General features: G+C 35.9%; 1 protein-coding gene, 1 long non-coding RNA gene and 1 pseudogene across 2 annotated transcripts; 1 reads left to right on the top strand and 2 right to left on the bottom strand.

Moving 5' to 3' along the window:
* The first annotated feature begins 975 nt into the window (after nucleotides 1-975).
* On the top strand, nucleotides 976-1715 carry LOC114290130 (peroxidase 44 pseudogene; annotated as a pseudogene).
* A 15657-nt stretch (nucleotides 1716-17372) lies between these two features.
* Nucleotides 17373-18768, bottom strand: LOC114322669 (uncharacterized). The gene is made up of 5 exons (XR_014345799.1): nucleotides 18524-18768; nucleotides 18125-18328; nucleotides 17953-18045; nucleotides 17760-17855; nucleotides 17373-17645 (listed from the first exon to the last, which is right to left on the bottom strand). It is a non-coding gene; the product is annotated as an uncharacterized LOC114322669 (long non-coding RNA).
* A 1673-nt stretch (nucleotides 18769-20441) lies between these two features.
* On the bottom strand, nucleotides 20442-21533 carry LOC145789058 (uncharacterized). The gene is made up of 3 exons (XM_082897919.1): nucleotides 21453-21533; nucleotides 21215-21314; nucleotides 20442-21116 (listed from the first exon to the last, which is right to left on the bottom strand). Exons 1-3 carry the CDS (start codon nucleotides 21524-21526, stop codon nucleotides 20745-20747), a joined length of 546 nt encoding a protein of 181 aa, XP_082754045.1. The 5' UTR covers nucleotides 21527-21533; the 3' UTR covers nucleotides 20442-20744.
* Between the last annotated feature and the right edge of the window lie 396 nt (nucleotides 21534-21929).

The following is a 21929-nucleotide window of genomic DNA, read 5'->3' as shown; positions in this document are numbered from 1 at the left end:
AAAAAGAATCAATCATTTTAAATTCAACATTAATCTCTCAATTACGTTTAGCAAAGTAAATTAAATTAATTATGTTGAACGTTCAAATATATGCCTAGAATAAGTCTCTGATACTTTTCCCAGGAAAATGTATCAAAATGGATAAGAATTTAACAGTTGAAAAAAATAAAAAAAAAATTGAGCATGGGATGACTCTTTCATTCAATATTTTGTAACTCATACATATGATTAGAAAGTAGAGAGAGGAGGAGATTCATCTCAATCAATGGTATTGGCGGTGAACAGCTATATTAGTTACGAACCGATACATATAGTGGCCGGGTCAATTCACGTTGATTTTCATTCTTATGGGAGAACCGGGTTGCATTGATATTAGGAGTCCTAGGCTAGAACCCAAAATATAGCAGTTGATATTAATTACAGATTTATACGGTTATACAAATAGAAAATTAAAACATAATGATACAACAAGTTTCAATTTTAAAGTAATGATACACAAACATAATTAATGTACAACATTTTTATAGAGAATGATTTGGCTCTTTGTGGTTGTGTTGTTTTACAAATGATATTATCACATTAAACTTAAATTATGTCTAAATTTTTATGATTTTATTAACTTTAAAAAAATTTAAAAATAAGAAAACATAAAAAAAAAAAAAAAAAAAAAACACGAAGCATCAAGACGGCCTATATATTCAACAATATCAAACTTTAAGTTTGGGATGGCAATGGGTCGAGATTTTCGAATTTTGTGCGGGTGTTCTTAACTTTAAACTCAATTATCTTAGTCATACAATTTCAAACTTTACACTAATTTTGACAATTTGGCCTACCTACCTTTACACTCGACCCTACCCTATTAATGCTCTCCAAAATATTTTCTATTAGAATCAAGTTTGGTCAAATACAGTCAAGTAAAATAATTTTACCTCCAAGTTCCATTTTGTTTCATTTTAAAAGAATTACACATTTATGCATGATTACAAAGCTCTAATTCTTTTGTCTGATGAAAATTGTTTACAGGGTTGTGATGCATCCATACTCATTGACTTAACACAGACTATGCAATCCGAAAAAGATGCCTTTCCAAACCAGTCTGTCCGAGGATTTGATCTCATCGACCAGGCCAAGTCAAACCTTGAGGCCGCATGTCCCAGAATAGTCTCTTATGTCGATATCATAACCCTAGCAACCTGAGACTCGGTGGCCCTAGCCGGTGGGCCCAACTACGCTGTCCCAACCGGCAGACGAGATGGTTTGGCCTCTAATCCGAACCTTGTGAACTTGCCAGGCCCATCCCTTTCTATCTCACAGGCACTCAAATTCTTCATAGCCAAAAAACTCACTCTCAAGGACATGGTCACCCTTTTGGGTGCACATACTATTGGTGTTGCTCACTGTGGTTTTTTTCAAGATCGACTTTCGAACTTCCAAGGGTCTGGGAAACTTGACCCGACTGCATTTTTTGATCAAAACACATCTTTCGTATTTGATAACGAGTACTACCATCAAATTAAGTTAAAGAGAGGTGTGATGCAAATTGATCAAGAATTTGCCTTGGATAAAGGTAGTGCTCCTATTGTGACGGGTTTTGCAAGCAATGCGATTGGGTTCCAACAAGGTTTCGCAAAGGCGATAGTGAAGATGGGGGGAATTGAAGTTCTTGTTGGAAATGCCGGGAAATTAGAAAAAATTGTAGGGTTTTCAATTGAGCCAAGCAGAAGAAATCCATGTCCCGAATCTTTTAAAAATTCTCTTATTTCTGTGTTCCAAGCTTCAATAATTTCGTTTCCAAATACCAACGTTTAGATTTCCATGTTCAGTTGAATTGATAAATTGTAAACTTTTCCTAATTATTTAAGGATTAATTTGTTCTTTGCCTATTGGTTTGTTTCATTTGTTTGGTGAAGATATGTGTTCATAAATGAGTGTAGATTCACACATGAGTGTTCCAATTTGATTTTCATTGATATAAATAATTGAATTTATCACTTTATATTATTTTCTTAGAAATAACTAGCCAAGTGTCAAATCAAAACTTAAATGGTCTGAAATATTATTCCAAGATCATCAAATTGTTACCCCGTGAGTAGATGGAGGGTGAATCTCCCTATATAACCATGGTATTGCTATTTGGAGTGGGATTTGCAATATGGAAAAAAAAAAAAAAAAAAATGAGTAAAGGGAAAATCAAATCCAATTTTTCCGTTGTTGTCTAAGTGTAAAGAATTAAAAATGATTTTTTTTTTATATTTTTTATTTTCAGTTTGATGCATGGATGGCAAAATTTCCCAACTCAATTTTATTTGTTCTGACTTGACTTTAATATAAATGGTTTGAGATAGTATTGATTGGATAGGGTAAAGTTTAGTTAAAACTGTTAAGTTTATAGTAAAATATAAAATTGCATCACTAAAATAATTGAGTTTAAAAAAATTTACACACAAAATCGGAAAAATTTGATTTGTTGCCATCTATAGTTTGAAGAGGGAAACAACAAAATTATCTATGAATAGTGAATCTAAGATCCAAATTAAGGTATTAATAAACCTCTTTCTTTATTGACAAAAATATATATATATATATATATATATTATTGGTGTAATTTGTAAAAGCACAAAAGTATTACAACAATACAAAAAAATCTAGGTGTTGAAGCTACATCATTGTTTGGAGAACATATCTCAACTAGTTTGACACAAAAGCTTGTAGCAAAATCATGGGCAAACACAAAAGAAAACAACCTATTTGTTGGCGAGCAACCAACAACAAAAGTATATACCGCAAAAGACGAGAAAAACAAGAGTCGAAGGGCTAACATAGAGGAAGCTAAAGCAAATGCAACTCTTTGATGCCAAATGAATCCACCAAACGAATCGCAACACAACTCAAAAGACTAAAATCGTTTTCAAAAATCAAGACATATAGAAGCTAAATGAGCCTCCTGCTTTTCACTCCCCTCCAAAAAGGAGATAAAAAGTCATTGATGCTTGTTGATGTTTGTATCAGTCATTTATAGTTTGTTGGTGTTTGTACACTCGCCTCTCTTTATTGATATTTGCATCAATTATTTATGTACTCTTATTTAATCAATAAACTTTCTCTTGTTAATCAATAAAAAAAAAAGGGTTACATTTTTCTGATATTGCCTATCTCAACTTAAGGGATCATTTGGGTTTGCTTGGCCCATTTTGAGACTGATTGCGATGATCTGAATTGTTCGCCTTTAGGACTCTCTATGTAAAATATTTATGCAACAAATCAAATAAGCGAATATCAGTAACTATGTGTTTGAATCAAATTTATATTATAAAAAATAAATGGTTATTTTTAAAATTATATTTGTCGTCTATTTTTTAAAACAAATATGATTCATACGTATACTTGCTGAATATTGTACTTAACGGAACCTAAAAAATGAACGCTTCAAATCATCAAAATCGGTTCAAAAGTGGGCCTACTCAATCTAAACACTCTCTCGAGTTGATATGGCAATTTGAAAGAAGTCAAACCCCCCAAAAAATTGCTAACTAGGTCCTTCTACGTTACACTATTGTTTTATTAATTTATGTGATGTTCATGTTTAAACTATGATGCAATTTTGTTCCCTATGATTTTTTATTGATGTGTAATCCTTTGTTTTGATTATTATCAATAAAATTTTCTTTGGCCAATCAAAAAAAAAAAAAAAAAACTATATATATGATAGTTTGGTGATTAGAAAGGTTAGAATTACTAATTCTTGCTTGTTACTCAAGTGGTGGTGGAGATTTGCTTCTGAGACAAATGCGCTGTGGAGGAGAGTGATTTACAGTAAGTAGAATTTTGAGGAGTGTACCTGGCTACCTTTTCCTGGAAACAGTTCTTCGTAGTCAAGATTATGGATTGATATTAGTTCAGTGGCTAATCAACACCCTTCTTTAGTGGAGTCTTTTCAAAATAATTTTAAAGTAAGGGTGGGGGATGGTTTTAGGGTCAGATTTTGGGAGGATGTGTGGTGTGATTCCCAATGTTTGAAAATAAAGTTTCCAAGATTGTACAGCTTATCAAAGGAAAAGAGGGGTTCTCTTCACCTGTTTGCAGATTTCAAGGATACCTTAGGGGAGTGGAGTATTTTACCTAGAAGAGAGTTGTTTGAATAGGAAAATGTGGAATTGTAGAGATTATTCTCTATTCTCTCAACTGGTCCTTCAATAAGCTTATATAGAATTGATTACCCATAATGGATAGCCACAACATCAGGTATTTTTTCGATATCTTCTCTATACAAACTTTGTTCATTGGAAGATGGAAATTACCTTAAGGTTAGTAGTTTTCTATGGAATAAGATCTTACCAACTAAAGTTCATTTTTTTGGCTGGCTTGCTTGGAAACATAAGGTAAAGACTTATGTATTCTTACAGAGAATTGGGGTCCTATCTGGTGGAAATTGTACTTTGTGTTGCTTCTATCAACAAGATTTGGAGTCGGTAACACATGTGCTCCTTCATTGCCCCTTTGTATGGAAGGTTTGGTCATCAGTGTTGAAGTGGTGGGGGATTCATTGGGTAATTCCTAGTACAGTTGTTTCTCTGATGCATTGGTGGGAGGAAGTGAAGTTTAAGAAGAAAGAAAAGGTGTTTTGGAGATCAATCCCTCTTGTTACTCTGTGGTCTATTTGGAAGTTAAGGAACGAGTGTGTTTTTAATAAGGCAAGTGCTGATGTTGAGGTCTTAGCTGAGCTTATCAAAACTAGATTGGCTCTTTGACTCAGTTCATCATCAGAGGATTGGCAATACCCAGTGAGTGATTTTATTTATAATCTAAATCAGATTAGAAGGTGTATTGGTAGGGGTTGATTGTTCTTTTTTGTTGTATTGTAGCTGTTACTGGTATAATGCTGATGTATGGTTGGGTGCTTCTAATATGCAGTTGCTGGTTGCTTGGTTGTTTGATGGTTGTTGATGCATTGGTTGTTTGGTTGCTTGTTGCTGCTGCTTGGACGACTGCTGTTGCATTGGTTGCATTGTTGTTATGTTTTCCTTGTTTTGGCTGCTTTTGATTGGTTAGGTGGAGTTTGGACCTCAGTTTGATTATGGTGGATTTGGAGAACATGGTGGAGTTGAACTCTTGCAATTTGTTTTGAACTGCTATCAACTGCTGTGTCACAGGAAAGCTTGATCCAGTTGCAGAGTCCTGATGCTATGCTACCTCTGGATTTAAAACGCTGTTGTAGGTTGATCTGTGTGGAAGGAAGAACAGCAGTAGTATTCTGTCATGGTCATGGTAGCTAATCTATAAGAATCTGGTGAGTAGTAGTTGCAGCATTATTGGGTCAGTGGTGGGCTGGGGAAGAGGCAAAGAAGAAGAGTTTTTGGTAACCGTTACTATAAGGGAAGGTTGAATGTTTAGTTGCAACATTTTGTGATGCTGTCAAGCTTTCTTGAGGAAGGTTGCTGTGGCGGTTTTGTGTTGTATGTCCTCTGTCATCATAGGAGTTTTTGTGTGTGCTTGGTTATGTGTCCCCTGTTTTGGTTGTCTTTTTATTACGGTTGGTTACTTACCAACTTTGATGGTGTGCTAGCAAATAATAGGCCGGACTTATCGATGCCAACCTAGTTGGGATTGGTTTGTTTCGCTTTAATACTCTTTGCACCCATTGCTTTTTTTATTGATGTAATACTCTTTTGGTTCATCAATAAAATTTATCTTTTGCTAATAAAAAAAAATCACTTTCATTCGTATAACTAAAACAAACATAATGATTTATAATCAAATACCACTTGAGATATAACTAAAAAAAATTTCAGTTATAACTAAAATAATAACCACAATAGATAATAACCAATATTATAATGAGTTATAACTAACACGAAAATAAGTCATAACCAAATATTGCTTGCGATGTAACCAAAGACATTTTCAACCATACCTAAAATAACAACCACAATTCCTTAATGTACATGATGCTCATGTTCTTCGGTTATTTAATAATGGGTTAATTATATATTTAAATTATGATTATTGTATCATTAATATCTAATGTAGGGAGTCGCTCATCTCCATACATTTTTAGTCCATACACCTCCAGACATTTTGTCACTGCACACATGTCTAAAACAACATATAAGAGCTTGCATCCATTCAGTAGACATAGAGAACACAAAGCAAGACATGTAGAGGGAAAAAAAACGAAAAATATTTGAGATGTTTAAAAGGTATTCATAATTCTCTCTATAATGATATAGTAGAATATGTGTCAACTTTTAATTTATTACCTTTTTTTTTTTATCAGCAAACAGAATCTTTATCGATGAAGAAAACATAAATTTCATATGAGATTATATCAATAAAGAGGAAAGAAGAAAGAAAGAAATATAGGAACAAAGCATAATGTTGGGGAGGAACCAACACTAGCTGAACAAAGCAGAGGAACAAAGCAGCAGTAGCCACAAAACAAGCAGGCCACACCCAATATTCAAAGCATTAGTAGCCACACCCTATATCAAGAGTTTAACTTGTTGTAGCTTATACATAATGACACTTACTAGCTACTTGAAGGAGGGGCAAGAGGTAGTCACACAACAAACAGCATACAAGAGAAAAGAACAAACAACAACAGCCACACACAGCAATAGAGCACACCCAAAATTCAAACAAATAGTAGCCACACCCAATAGCAACTCAACTAACATCCTACATGCAGAGTTTAACTTCTTATAAATTATAAATAATGTCACTCACTAAGTACTTCAAGGAAGGGCTTGAGGTTTTGACCAACAATGCAATCCTAAGCTTGATTGAATCACACAACCCTTCAAAATTTTGCTTCCACTTATGGTTATACTTGTATTGGCTACTAGTCCTCTTTCACTCATAGCATGGGCATATGACTTTCTCCCTTGTACCACAGCAGAAGCCCCACTAGTACTACCTACAACTCTCATACCAACTGATATCTCTAATGGCCCCTGCCTAACTTCCTTACCTTTAACAAACTTTGCTACTTTTACCTTCAATGTTCTGTTGTCGCACCATAGTCCATTTGGCTTTCTGAAATGCCATTCTTACTACCACTAGACAACTATAACGTATGAATCCAAATCTTGATAGCGTCATCTTCCTCCTTTTGTTTAGAATGAATGCATCCCTCACAACCTTGAACTTAGTAAATAGTGCATACAACCCTTTCAGATCCATAGATTCTGGTAGATCATCCATAAATACCGTGTGAATAGATCATTGGTGCAATTATATCTACTCCTATGCTACTCAATCAGTACCTTACAAACTCAGCAATTGAGTTGGGGAATGGTAGGAGAACTCATTTCTAGTTGGATAAATAGGCTGGGGAGTTGAGCCTCAAAGAGGAATTCCCGAGACTTTCTCTTTGTCTACTGATGATATAGGAGTAGTGTTTGATTTTTATAACAAGAGTGGAGGGTCTCAGGTATGGAATTTGGAATTCAGGAGAGCTCTGTTGGCATGGGAAGAGGAGGAGGTTAGTAGACTTCATTCCTTCTTTATGAATGCTTTAGCAATGAGGGTCACCAAACAAGATGCTTGGAAGTGGAAGGTTGATCCATCTGGTTTGTTTTCTGCTGCATTAGTGTATAAAAGTTATGAACTCTCCTTGGGTCCTGTTAGGAAAATGGCAGTGGTAGTCTAGAATAATTGTGCCCCACCTAAAGTCAAATTTTTTGGGTGGTTGGCTTGGCAAGGCAAGGTGAAAACCTCTAGCTTCCTACAGAGAATTGAGATCTTAGCTCTTTCTGCTAATGTGGGTTGTGTTTTCTGCCAAGCTGAGGTGGAATCTGCTAATCATATCTTGTTATTATGTCCTTTTGTCTGCTGTTGTGGTCTAACATTATGAAATGGTGGGGTTTTCAGTGGGCTATACCAAACTCAGAGGAAGGGCTGTTACAATGGTGGTCGCTTTGCAGAATGAAAAAGACTGAGAAACTACTGTGAAAGGTTGTGCCTTTGGCTGTTTTGTGGTCCACATAGAAGCATAGAAATGATTGTATTCTAAATGGTTCCCAGCCAAATTTTGAGTCACTATGTGAGGTTGTCAAAGCAAGAATAGCTTTGTGGGCCAAATCCTCCCTAGCTAAAATTGAGTTCTCTGTTAATGATGTAGTCTTCAATTTGCCTCAGGTTCAATTCTGTATTAGGAATGGGAGCTGAGCTAACCATCTGTTAGTCTATCTATTTGGCTGAGTAACTCATAGAGGAACAGTGCTCACTGGAACCTGTTTAGAAGTCTGCGGTGAACAGAGTATGGCTGTTGTTGGTGTGTTTGTTGCTGATGATTGGTGTGTTTACTACAAATGGGTGTTTTTCTCTTTTGGCTTCCTAGCTATGTTCAGGCTCTAGCCTTGATAGTGGTCTGTTGTATTAGTTTATCTTATGCTGGTCCACAGGTTGGCTGATGTTTTTTGGTCTGTGCTACTGGCAGGTGAGTATATTTCTGTGTTTTGAGTTGATCTAGTTAAGCTTAATTGTTTTGCATTAGAGATTGTAACTGAGCTTGTGCAGGCCTGGTTTTTGAGGTCCAATGTTGTTTTAGGCATAGGAGTTGACTGAGCTTGTGCAAGCCTGGTTTCTGATTTGGCCACAGTTGCTAATTTTCATCCTCAACCTTTTGTTGTGAGTGGTTCCCTGGTATGTTAAATTGTTGATGTAGTTGTTCCGTTGCTGGTCCTGTAAAAATGGCTGCAAGTCTTGCTTGTTGAAATATGGGGTTCGAGGTCTATTCTGTGGGACTGTTAGGCTCAGTAGTGCTTTTGGTGTGCTCACTTACTGTGTTCTCTATTGTATGCTGCTACTCTGAGGTGTTTGGTGCAGGGAAAGAGGGTGTATACTAGGTATTGTAGTTTTGTTGGCATGTGCAGATACTATGAGGTTGTCCATGCTCAATGTTCTGGAATGAGTATCTGTTAAAGGGGTTGTATCCAACCTGTGAAGATATCCGTGAGCTCATTATAGTTAGAGTGGAACCTTGGATGAAATATCACTTAATTGAGCAAGGTCCACCGTAAATGAGTTTGTGTTTATTATACATCAAGTTAGAAGATGTAGTTAGTATGTCTAGTAGGCTTTTGTTCATTAGGATTGCCCTGCAATCAGTTTTGCCTGTTGCTGAACCTGGATGGGTGGAATTGCAGTTATATTGTCTCAGATTCTGTTTTTCTTACTCTGCTGTCAATCTAGCTCTGCTTCTGGCCTTATTTTTGTGGGGTAGCTGGTTCAGGTTTTATTTTGTTGGATTATTTTTTGCTCAGCTGTGGACTACTATGTGTAGATACCCCATTTTTGACCAACCTTAAGACTCAGACGTCATCAATTGAGCGCTCGGTGATGACGCATGTTGTGCTCGTTCTGAGATTACAAAGTCTCGGCTGAGAGCCTTGCCTCCGGACCTCGGGACTCTTTTGTGCTTTGCCTCGATTTACGAACCAGGTTCTGTTTTCTCTTCTCAAATGGAGGGAGAGGTCTCGTAGACCATCTCTCAGTGGCCGTAGGCTACTTTTCGTGGTCATAGACCACTGTTCCCGTTTGGAGACCAGTTTTCGATTTTCGGAGTCGTCGGCCGTGCGCCTCAGTTCAGGACCGCTTAACTTTCTCCGTTTAGCATGGTTTTTGGAGAGCTTGAACATTTTGAACCTTTATTTTAGCTTCTTGAGGAATCTTGAACCTTTTGAACCCTTGTTTTAGCTTCTTGAGGAAGCTTGAACCTTTTGAACCCTCGTTTTAGCTTTTTGAGGAAGCTTGAACCTTTTGAACTCGTGTTTTAGTTTCTCGAGGAAGCTTGAACCTTTTGAACCTTTGTTTTAGCTTCTTGAGGAAACTTGAACCTTTTGAACCCTTGTTTTAGCTTCTTGAGAAAGTTTGAACCTCTTGAACCTTTGCTCTAGCTTCTCCAAGAAGCTTGAACCTTTTGCTCTTGCTTCTCCAAGAAGCTTGAACCCTCTTGTTTCTCTATAAGAGAGGGCCTCCCCCTCCTTTAGAGAGGTTGAAAAAAATTTGTCTAAGGAAAAGCACATATATCTCTCTATATCTCAACATTCTAGGCTTAGAAAGGGTGTTTGCTCTTAGCCTTTAACACCACACCTTATAGCCACACACCTCCACCATTGATCTAAGGTTCTTGGAGGGTCTTGAGAGGTCTCAAAGAGCTAGTTTTTGGTCCAAGAAGCTGCTGGTTTTGCTGAAGCTACAAGGGTAACACACTACTCCCTCTTTTATGCTTTATTTTGCTCTATCTTTTAGCCATACTTGCAAGCATATTTGAGCTTTGGTGTAAACTGGAAAAAAAAAATTTGAGGTCATTTTCATGTTTGTTTAAGGTCACTTTGTTGTTGGGGGTCATCTACCCCCTTACATGCTTCATTTTGCCTTGTTTTGAGCCATGTATGAAGGCCTTTGTATTGATCTTTGTTTGGCCTTTTGACCACTGAAATCCAGTGGATTTTTAGTGGTTAATATACTGTTTTGGGAGCCAAAATCAGAGAGGGGTGACCCATTCTCTCCTTGTCTTGTTTTCTAGCATATTTGGCCTAACAAAGGAGCCTATACTTGCATGCCTCCAAGCCTGGTTTCAGGCCTTTTTTGGTATTTTTTAGGACCTGCATAAGCTTTGTTCAAAGCTGATTTTGTCATATTGGATGTCCACCTTGCATGTGTAGAACAATCATCTTTATAGCTTATCAAAGGAACATGTCATTCTTGCGTGCATTGACCATGTTTCAGTGGGTTTTTAGGCTTTATTTGGCATGTCATACCTCTGTCTTATGCTGGTTTAGTGGCCTCTTGAATGCTTCACATGCTTGTAGTGTAAATCATCTTCACTAGCTTGTAATGCATGTTGTTTTGGCCTTTGATTCTAGCATATTTTGGCCATGTTCTAAACTAATTTTGTGTATGTTTTGGACTTCCTTAGCTCTATTTTTAGGCCTCATGGTCGAATGATGTTTGCTATGCATGGTTGTAGTTCAATACCCTTGCCTAGCTTTGAGTTTTGAAGCCTACTGCATGCTTATATTGAGGTGTTTGCATGTTTTGGGGCCATTGTGCATGGTATTTCAGAGCATGTAAGGTTGCCATGTTCCCATGTTTTCCACTCCTTATATGCATTTGAGGGTTGTGCTTGTATGCCTCATTGATAGACCATTGCATGAGCTTCATTTTCGTGCCATTTGAGCCACCATTTAGTCCATTTTCCTACTATTTTGGGCCTGCATAGGGACTGTTTGGGGCTGATTTGGTCATTTGTGCATCGCTTTGCATACCTCTAGTGTAATGCACTTCACTAATTTTGGTACTTGAGCCATCCGACATGCATCGGGTGAGTTGTTTACATGATTCGAGACCGTCTTGTATGCCATTTCAGAGCTAGAACTTATGTCATTGTATGCCATATTTCATGCTTGCCATGCTTTGGTAGAGTTGCACTTTGTGCCTTAGGTTTGGTCCCTTGCATTTGTGCATGTTTGCATGTGTGTTATTGCTTCATTTTCATCATGTATGGCCATTGATTTGAGTGTGGCTGAGGCCCATTCATTTTAGTTTAAGTCCATCTTGCATTATGTATGCCATATCCATGTTGTCGCATGCTTGATCGTCGCATTGTGTATGCCTTGTTCATGTCTTCATGCATGTCCATCTTCGTATGTGCATTGCGTATGCCATATAGTTCATGTGCATTGAGTATGTCATTCTTAGTTCATAGCATTGTGTATGTTAGTTGCATGTTTGCATATCATCCCTCGCATGCTAGCATGATTAGGTTGCATTGCCTTTAGGGTTGCATGCTAGTCGTATTGTGTATGCCATATATATTGCATTGTGTTTGGAATAGGGTTTAGTCCAAACACAGGAAATGAGGGACGTTTCGTACTCCAAGTGACGAAACGTGCCTCGATTCTCGGTCGCCGACACTCCGGATTACCCATGATGGAGTTTAGGCCTTGTTGTGTTTATATGTGCATTCATTTTACATCGAATCGTGCAATCCGACTCCTCGGCCATCATGCATCGAGATACATGATTGGTGGCACGAGGATCGAGGACTACACTCCCTGGAGCTTGTGCAATGATGGGGAGAGTGGTCATGCACACATATGTTGAAAATACTTTGCCATGCCCCTTTCTCGCTCTCTGTTACAGCAAACCGGAAACTAGCAGCAAAAACTGGTCAGCAGCTTTCTGAAGCTTTGTACAGTGTTCTGGGATCAGTTGCAAGCAGAGATAAATCGGGACAACGCGATGGATTTCCTGACAAGGCGACTTGAGCATGCATGCATCTCTATCATTCGGAACAGAGCCGAGGCATGCTAGTTTCCTTACTTAGTTAATTCGGTAATTAATTAATGCTGTGCAATAATTAGTTTAATTAGCTTAGATTAGCTAGTTTATTCTGTACTATTCATTCGGACCCTCCGATGAGGGCAATGTTGTAATAAGTATGCGTGTGTGCGTAATGCATGTCTTCCAACTCCACGTCTTTCTCCCTTTTATTTACCAGCTTATGATGGTTAGTTTAGGGCACGTTTCAATTAGCATACTTTTGCTCGCATGTTTGCATCCATTTATCTGTCTTGCATGCACCGGGCTCGGCGCATCATACAAACTGCATTGTATTTCAATTCTGAATTGAATACATGTATCAGTTGTTGCATTTCATATGTCATTTTAGAATAGTTGAGCCTATCTTAGTTGCATTTTTGCATGTATTGCATTAGGCATTTCAACATAGTTAGGATTCATGCATGATTTCTAATTAGATTTTTTCTTTGGCTTGGAGTACTCGGTAAGTATTTATGCTTTAGCATCCTTGCATGCGTGTGAGTGACTGCCATGATAGCATGCTTACCATGAGGCTATTTGCTTATGTGATATAACTGCTTGAATGCCTGTGGGTAAAGGTTGGGTTATTTGAATTGGAACAATTCACCAATTGAGAGTTTTAAGCCCACTTGAGAGTGGCAAAATCATGTTTTTTTAAGCCCACTTGAGGGTGGCAAATCCACGTCTTAGCCTACTTGCGAGTAGCACCATCAAACCATCTTTCAAATAAACAAACATAAAATATTTTGTTTCAACTCAAACGATCCAGTCTATACTTGTATGTTGTCTGCATCACATAGTAATTCTAGGCTAATAATCGGAATAAGAGCACATAATGTTTTCAAAACTCGATATCATGGTTAATAGAGGCCGATCTTTGATTGGGCGAGTGGGGGTGCTCATGAAATGACCTTCCCCAATCGTACCCAAGTTCCCGAGCCGAGGCAACTTTAGTGATAACGGACACGTGGCCTTAGGCACAAGTCAGGGTTTCCTAAATTTTCCCAAAATAAAATATTTAGGTGGCGACTTTGTATCTGGCAAAACAGTCCATGTTTGGCACTTCTTTCTAAAAATCAAATTTTCAAAACGATTTGTTAGATTTGGACTCTTTGATGATTCATCGGTCTTGCATTGCACTCCGCGAGATTAGATACAGGACCGTGATATTGAGTCCAAACTATAGTAAGGCCCAATGAACAAAATGGGATTTCGCCCAGGACGTTCGTGGACGTCTACACTATGTTGATGCTTGGGCAGCCATACTGCTATGCTTGGACTACTCAGCAATCGACTGATATGTTGTTATGCTTTGGTTGGTTGTTCGCCAACTTGGGGTGCTAGCAAATGATAGGGTGGGCTTTGTGGTACCAACATAGTTTGGATGATTTAGCTCATTATGATACTTTTGCACTTCTCTCTCTGTATTGATGTAAATTATCGTGTACTTTGTGCTTTTCTATTTTCATCAATATAGTTGCTTTTTTGCGGATCAAAAAAAAAAAAAAAAAAAAAAAAGCATAGCATCCTCTATTCCTTTGTTCCTATTTCCTTGACCACCATATTTACGCAGCACCGGTCTCCATCCTCCCTTCATAGCTTTTTTTGTCTCTCTCTTACACACAGTGTTATCCTTGATAAGACCCCTTAGCTATCACACCTTAAATCCCATGACTTGATCCTATGATAAGGGGTAAAAAGATAAGAATAATTTAAGGACTGAATAACTAAAGGAAATAATTTGTTACATATTTAATGATGGTAGTCTCAACTCTTATGCTACATTATTATGAGTGAATTTATGAATATAAATATCTAGATCTCTACTATCATTCAAAAAATAAAATAAAACAAAATCCCCCAAAGAGTCTTTTCCTTCTCTCCCTATTTATATTTTCTATTTGAATAGAGCCTAGAGTAACAAACCCAATTTTTTTTTATTCTTTTCACACCCATCTAAACCAGACCCTCAATTTCAACCCCTTGAAAACATAAGTCAAAGGATAAATTATAAATCCACCCTTGAAGTGTCTTTTATATATGAGTTATCCTTTTTAGTTTTGAAAATTACATACCGTGTTTTGAAATTTTTAATTTCATAACAACTGATCTTTTTATTAATAAATTATCAAGTCAATTAACAGTTTTTAATAATGTCATAAATATGTTTCAGTTAATAATTTAGATAATTTTATTATTATATAGGAGAGCAGTTACAAATTTCTCTTTTTTAGTTAATTTTATTAAATAAAAAATTTAGACAATGGAATATTTGTAATTTTTCAGACCATGGGAAATAATTTGTATTTTAAACAAATCTCAAACAATGTATTTATAATTCACCCTAAATCAAACAATTAAACACAATTAAGAAAAACAAACACCAAACACCAAAATGATCATGGATTGAAATATGCTTGCTTTACTGCCATCAAACCCATCTCAGAGCATTTTTATAAAACTAGGTAAGATTTTGTTATATTTTAATTCAAAAGTTAAATTTTTATTTTTTATTTTTTTTATTTCTGCTATACACTTTTTCAATGTACTCTATAACAAACTCTTTATTCTAGCCTACATTATTTAAATGCTATTTTTATTTTAAATTATCTTGTATAAACTCAAACACAAGTACCTCTTAACATATCAAAAATATATCATTTAATGTTTAACTAGCCAAAGCTACTAAGTACCTTTGTTGAATCAAAATTACTAAAATTAAAATAACTAATTTGATGAAATTGAAATTTGATGATTTGCGTTATTCACTGTTTTAGCTTAAACAAAATTAAATAGAAAGAGATGCTCCAACTAGTATACACAATCAAAACCCAATCCAATTGTGACTGATAATTGTTTTAAAAACCAGAGAAATCCACGCCCGCACTACAACATTTTTTTAGTTTAGTGACATTTGAAAGTGCTACAAAACTATTCTTCTAATGACATTTTTTGGTCTTGTGGCATTTTGAACAAGTGCCACTTCTATCGGTGCCACGGTAGATACGGGTGCCATGGTAGATACTTGCAAGTGCCACTGCACTATCATGACTAAAATCTTTTAATGACATTTTAATGCCATGGTAGATATTATTTGTGGCACTATCAAGCGCCATTAAAAAAAGAGTTAGTGACACCTACAAGTGTCATTACACCATCAACATTAAAACCTTTCAGTGACACTTTAATGTCATGGTAGACACTATTCGTGACACTATCAAGTGCCATTAAAGAAGACTTGCAATCTAAAAAATGCCACGATATGGATTTTTAATGACGCTTATTATGCCACAATTGATATTTATAACACCTTCATAAATGCCACTAAATCCAATTCATTTGTGCCATTAAATAAATATAAGTGCCTTTGGAACTTATTTTAGTGACACTTTGCAAAGCTACTATCACTACTATAAAATGCCACTTATATATTTTTTTCATTGACACTTTTAAAAGCTACAATTATGCATGCGTAAATACCTATAAAAATTGAATCAATTTTATAAACAATTAAATATTAATTGCCACATCATATATTAATTTGACATCCATTCATCCTGTAATATTTTTATAATAATAAACAAATATTACCACCATAAGATCATCACATGAAAAAAAAAAAAAGCCACAATCAATTATTCATTAAAATTTCAATCCAAAATTATTAAATATTCTACCACACTAACAAAGTTAAAGTAAAAACAATTTAAAAGAAAATTATTCCGACCATAAATTCTAAAAAGCCATAGTGATATGCATATTCCGAAGAGAAAAATTATCAAAAATAAAATTAGTTCCCAAATTCTCAACCTCACTTGTATAAATATTCTCGGCTAGCATCCATAACTTGTGAAATCTGCATCCAAAAGATAAACATATGAAGGTAATTGAAACTATATTAAGTTAATATAAATTTGTTAATAAAATTAGTATTTACGAAAGAAATATACCACAAATGGAGCAGGCCAAGCAACATGAGCTCCAATAGCTTGTCCAATTGTTTTGACAAGTCCATATGATCGGATCAAGCTCTCATTAGGTTTGATTGGCACTTGAACATGTACCTCCCAATAGTCAGGTCCTAGTTCTTCCCCTTCTACTTCTTTAGATGCGTCTGTGCTTTTAAGTACTCCGATTGCAACTGTTTCTGTTGGCCTAATAATACTTTTTAAAACAACTATATCTCCCACCTGTAAATCAAGATTTAACTACTTAAGTAATTGTATATTTAAAATTAATAAATAATATTTAAAAAAAAACTAGTACAAAGTGCTAGAGTGAAGATGATCACAACTGAAAGTGATATGGATTTCTATAGTAGATAGGCAAGCCAAATGCTTTAATTACTTAATTGGTTCACTACACTACAACAAATTATATAAAAGTAACAACCGTAAAACTTTAGACCATATCAAACAATAGCATCAAAAATCAATAACAACCAAAAGCACCAATCAACGACAATCAAAACCATGTCCATTATCAATATCAGGATCACCTAACCTCAACGATGTAAATCAAACGTAATTGTGAAAAATGACAATCAACTAATTACTTTCAAGCAATATTTTGAGAGAATCAGAAAGAGGCCATGCGGTAATAAATGATGGAGAGATGTCTTGTTAAAGCTTTAGAAGAAAATTAAATTAATTTTTTTTAAAAAAAATAGCACAAACTTTGTCATGTCATGATTTAGACTATGTAGCACATATTGTCTAGATTTAAATAATGAAATTTATCTCCGCAATATTCATTCCTTGGTTAATTGAAAAATAAGTATTGCATGGTATTCTAAAATAAAGTTGGGAATAATGTGATATATAAGATTAGCTCTTAATAGGTACCTGAGTAAGAGAAGCATCTTGTATCGATGACAAAGATCATGCTTGATGTCGAGTTGCCATGTCGAGAGGAGTAGAAATTGTTGTGGCCTAACCAAATTTGAACTATTTAATTTTACAAACACACACACATAGACATATGTATGCATATATAAGTGTAGGAAAACATCAATAACTTATAAATTCTATTAAAAAAACTACCTGATTAGATGTGTTTGTCAAGTTATTCGAAGCATGCTGAACATGGGAAACTTTGGACCTTAGCTCCGAATTTTCACCTTCCATAACATCCATTGTTGTGTCTTGGTTTGCTTTATGACCAGATGTATCTCTCCATAAATTAGACGGGGAGACACCTAATCCATACATGCGAACTCGTCCATGTTTTTCTTTACCCATCACTTGTCCAAATGCATCATTTGGGCCCTTATTTGATAAATTTGCATTTAAGGTTGTCCTCTCATTCATTTCATCCTATAAGGTTGCAAAAAACATAACTTAATATATACATTTCAATAACTCAACACTATAATGTGGAAATTTTAACTAATCTACAAGTTCAAATGGACATAATTATTTGGTACATACTATCATTGCTTTCGTTGCCTCAGGGGTTCCTGTTTCCTTTGTATAACATACTTTAAACATGTGAGCACGAGTTGGAGAGTGTCCCAACTTATTTTTCTACAAAATAATATATTCCAAAATATAAATTATATCATTATGTCACATTATGTATACCTTATGATATTAAATATACAACATGAAAAGATGAATTAACCTGCTCCTTTTGAACACGTGGAAAACTTTTTGTTCCAGTAGTATGATTATACTTTCGCTCTGCACGACTTGCTTTGTTTTTATCACTTTGTGCCTAAAATTACAAATGCATAAATTAATGGTGTCCAAACTACAACAAGTAAAATAACATATAATGATTAGATCGAGTATACCTTTACTTCTTCGATGGCCCAATACTTAATAAGGTGTTCCCACTGATCAGCATATACTCTACTATCTTTATAATGCTTTTGTTCGTCAAAACTCAAGTGGTTCTTATAATAATTTTTCTTTATGTTTGCCTTCTAGTCTTTTAACTTCTTACCAGAGCACTTCATAACCCACTTCCTAGCATGACTTGGAAGATCAAACTTTGACTGAAAAGAGAGAGAACAAGAGAGAGAGAGAGAGAGAGAGAGAGAGAGAGAGAAGAATACAACAATAAAAAATTAATCTTCCCACATAAAAAATTAAAAATAAACAAAATTATAAAGAGTTTTGTTTTAATCACATTACTCATGTTTACTATTTTTCACATGTGATCATCTTTCGCACAATATTGTGTCATTTACCTGTACAAGTGCCCATATGTGATCTTTGTAATGTGCTGGGACTTTATGCCAATTCTTGTAAGTGAGTGGTGCATTTTTCCCATCACGCACAATAGTTCCAATGAACGATGATAACTTTATTGCCAATTTGTCATCAAGTTGGCCAAGTTTGTTCCAATTGACTGTTAGGCGCTCATCATCACGAGTACCCCAAATATTACGCATTTGCGTGGGACCTCTAGTTTTCTTTTGTCCACTAGCACCATCTAGTTATAAAATAATAATAATAATAATACTAATAATAAATGATATACGAAGAAATAATAACATTTTTATAAGGTTTGAACTTGCATACCTGCATTATCATTGGGTTGACTAGAATTTGGTTGTATCTCAGATGGAGCTGACTCACTAAACTCTTCCACATTGCCTGTGCGAAACTGAAGATATGGGTCCATAGGCCTTTTGCTTTATAGATGAATCCTAATATGATTCAAGTGAAATAGACAAATCAAATTGTAAACTTAGAATGATCCAAATAAATTATTTGCAAATGAACAAAATACTTGAAGAAAATTAACCCAAAAAAAAAATCATAATTCACCTTTATGGCGTTGCTATCTTGGTAGTGACTAAATGTAACATAGAGTGAATAAATATTTTGTAGCCACATATGCAAATCACATAGTTAAATTAAAAACGCACTATTCATTCTTCAAACAATCAATTAAATTAACAAAAACAATGATAAAGAAAGATAACAAAATGAAACTATAGAATTGTTTTCAAATATAAATAACTAGCAATGTTCAATAAGTTTAACAGTCACATAAGATCTAATTCTTCCTTGTTAGGTTTTATTCTTGGCAATCCCGTTTGACAAAACTCCTTTCAGTTGTATTTATTTTCGCATTTTTTATTTTCAGTGAGGTTATAAGTGTTTAGATGCGAATCCAACCCGAATTGTGCCATTCAGAGAAGTTTGTGATGCTAATGCTTTCAAGATTGCCACTTCGCTGATTATGACGGGCATCGAGCTGCCCAGTCAGCTCGCGGGGGTCCAGGGGGCAGCGCCCCTTGGCGGGTCCGGGGCAGCGCCACGGCGGGGTCGAGGGGCAGCGCCCCCATAGCAAAATGCAAAAATGCATTCAAAATTGCCTGTCCGCTCGAGCGGACATACCCGCGCTCGAGCGAAGAATCCCTGGTTCCAGCAGTTTTGGTCGCCTGCAAAAGTACTGAGATATGTGATTTTGCGCTCGAGCGGGCTTTCTGGCGCTCAAGCGGACCTCTGTTATATGACGCGCATATTTTGCTGAAGACGCTCGAGCGGGCTGTTGGGCGCTCGAGCGGAGATCGCGGGACAGATTCTATAAATTCGCATGTTGGGTCAGATTTTAGAATTACTACTCCAGATCTTCTTTTTGGTTTCTAGGGTTTATATCTGGGGATACTTTGTGAGTTTTCTTTGATGTTTTATTGAGTATTCAACTCATGGTTTAAAAGAGAGTACATCAAAGGTTTTTGTTTGCTATACAAAAGAGAGAGTTGTTCTTCAGTTGTGGATTCTGAAGAATTCGAGCCTGAAGCTTTGGTGGAATCTAGAGTGGCTCATCAGAAAGATAATTCCGTGGTGAAGATGGGGTTGGAAGAGGCACATAGAGGTTGGTTCAATTAGGCGTTGTGGATTCACTAGGTAATTGAGAGTATACCTGTGTAATTCCTTTAAAGCTTCTTAGTGGATTGTTCTTATGGCTGTTGCCCGTGGTTTTTTTGATCACAGTTGGAGGTGTCCAATTGTGGTTTTTTTCCACGTAAAATCGTTGTGTCTCTTTGTCTTCATTGTTTGATTGGGATTGTTATATTCTGCTTAAAATTGATACATAATCACAAATCAACATCTAGGGGATTTCTAGATTTTTCAATCCTCATCTCCATCATCATCTCCATCATCATGAACATTGTTGTCTCTCAACACCTGAGAAAGTGGTGCATCTACAATTGCAGCAGACATGTCTGTCCGAACCAAATCAAAATTATTGTCCCCATCACCACTTTGTGTATTACATACAACACTCTGCAAGTATGCCTCCACATTGTCCACAGAAGACCCCACATTCATATCGTAAAAATCTCTCGGATTTATCTTGATAGCAACTTGCCAATCTTTGTGTTTCAGGTCTTCTACATACATTACCTGTTCTGCTTGAGAAGCCAACACAAAAGGCTCAACATCTTTCATTAATCATGCAAAATTGACTAGTGTGCAATCTTTATCTTGTCTTTTCCCTGATTGTGACACCCATTCACCTTTAAATAACACGACCCTCTTCCCAAACAAATAATCTAACTCAATTATATCTGTTAACACGCCATAAAATGTAACATCTCCAGAGACCGGATTTCCATCTCTACCACTTGCAAAGCTTCGTGTTTTTGCCGTGACAATAATCCCACTATTTTGAGTTTTTCTCTTTCTCTCAATCTCCTTAGTATGGAACCTAAAACCATTTATCAAGTATCGCTTATATTTTGTGAAAATTCTATTTGGACCATGAGCCAAACATCTAAGCTCTTCAGTTATTTGACTATCCCCTGCATTATGCAATTCCTCAACCTGTTTTCAAACAATTGACGACATAACTTTTGTAAGTGTGGAATGAAGTTGAAGTTAATATCAAATCAAAATTTAAGGAACTTCAAAACACTGCTTACATGTTTATCAAACCATGTTGGAAATGTTTCACTATGAATGCGATCAATGGCCATTTCACGAAGACGTGGATTTTGTATGGAAACAAGTCTACGGTGTTGTCTGTATGCCATATAAAAGATTTGTAAGGGTGTGGCAAAAGTATGTAAAATAATAATAATAATAATAATAATAATAATAATAATAATAATAATAATAATAATAATAATAATAATTGATTACAGATGTCGAGTGTCTTACTCAATAAATTTGTTGACTGTCTCACAATTAAATAGCACATATCGATGTGCCTTTTCTTTTGTGCCATCATCCATTGTGTCTATAACGCCCTTACCTAATGGTCGGCCAGGAATTGAGAAAATAGATAATCTTTCGGTACCATTACCCCCTCATCATAATTTCGAGACATCCGGTTGAATCGTGTCTCAACACCTTTCATATACCTCGAGCAAAATGTCAAGCATTCATTTGCAAGGTATCCTTTTGCCATACTACCCTCCGGCCGACTTCTATTTCGCACATATGACTTTAATCTACTCAAGTACCTATGTTTTGGTAAGTTCAAAAAACAAAATTTTGAATGATGTTCGATAATAACAAAAGTAAAATATAATAACGATGGCAAAGAAATATGTAATTTAATATAAACTTTACCTCTCAACAGAATACATCTAACGATAATGCACAGGTCCTGCTAATCTAGCCTCAGATGCTAAG

Source organism: Camellia sinensis, chromosome 12 (assembly GCF_055761805.1).
Source record: "Camellia sinensis isolate YWXY chromosome 12, ASM5576180v1, whole genome shotgun sequence".
NCBI classification, from domain to species: domain Eukaryota; kingdom Viridiplantae; phylum Streptophyta; class Magnoliopsida; order Ericales; family Theaceae; genus Camellia; species Camellia sinensis.
Note: the sequence above shows the minus strand (reverse complement) of the source record. Positions and strands in the feature narration are given on the sequence as shown.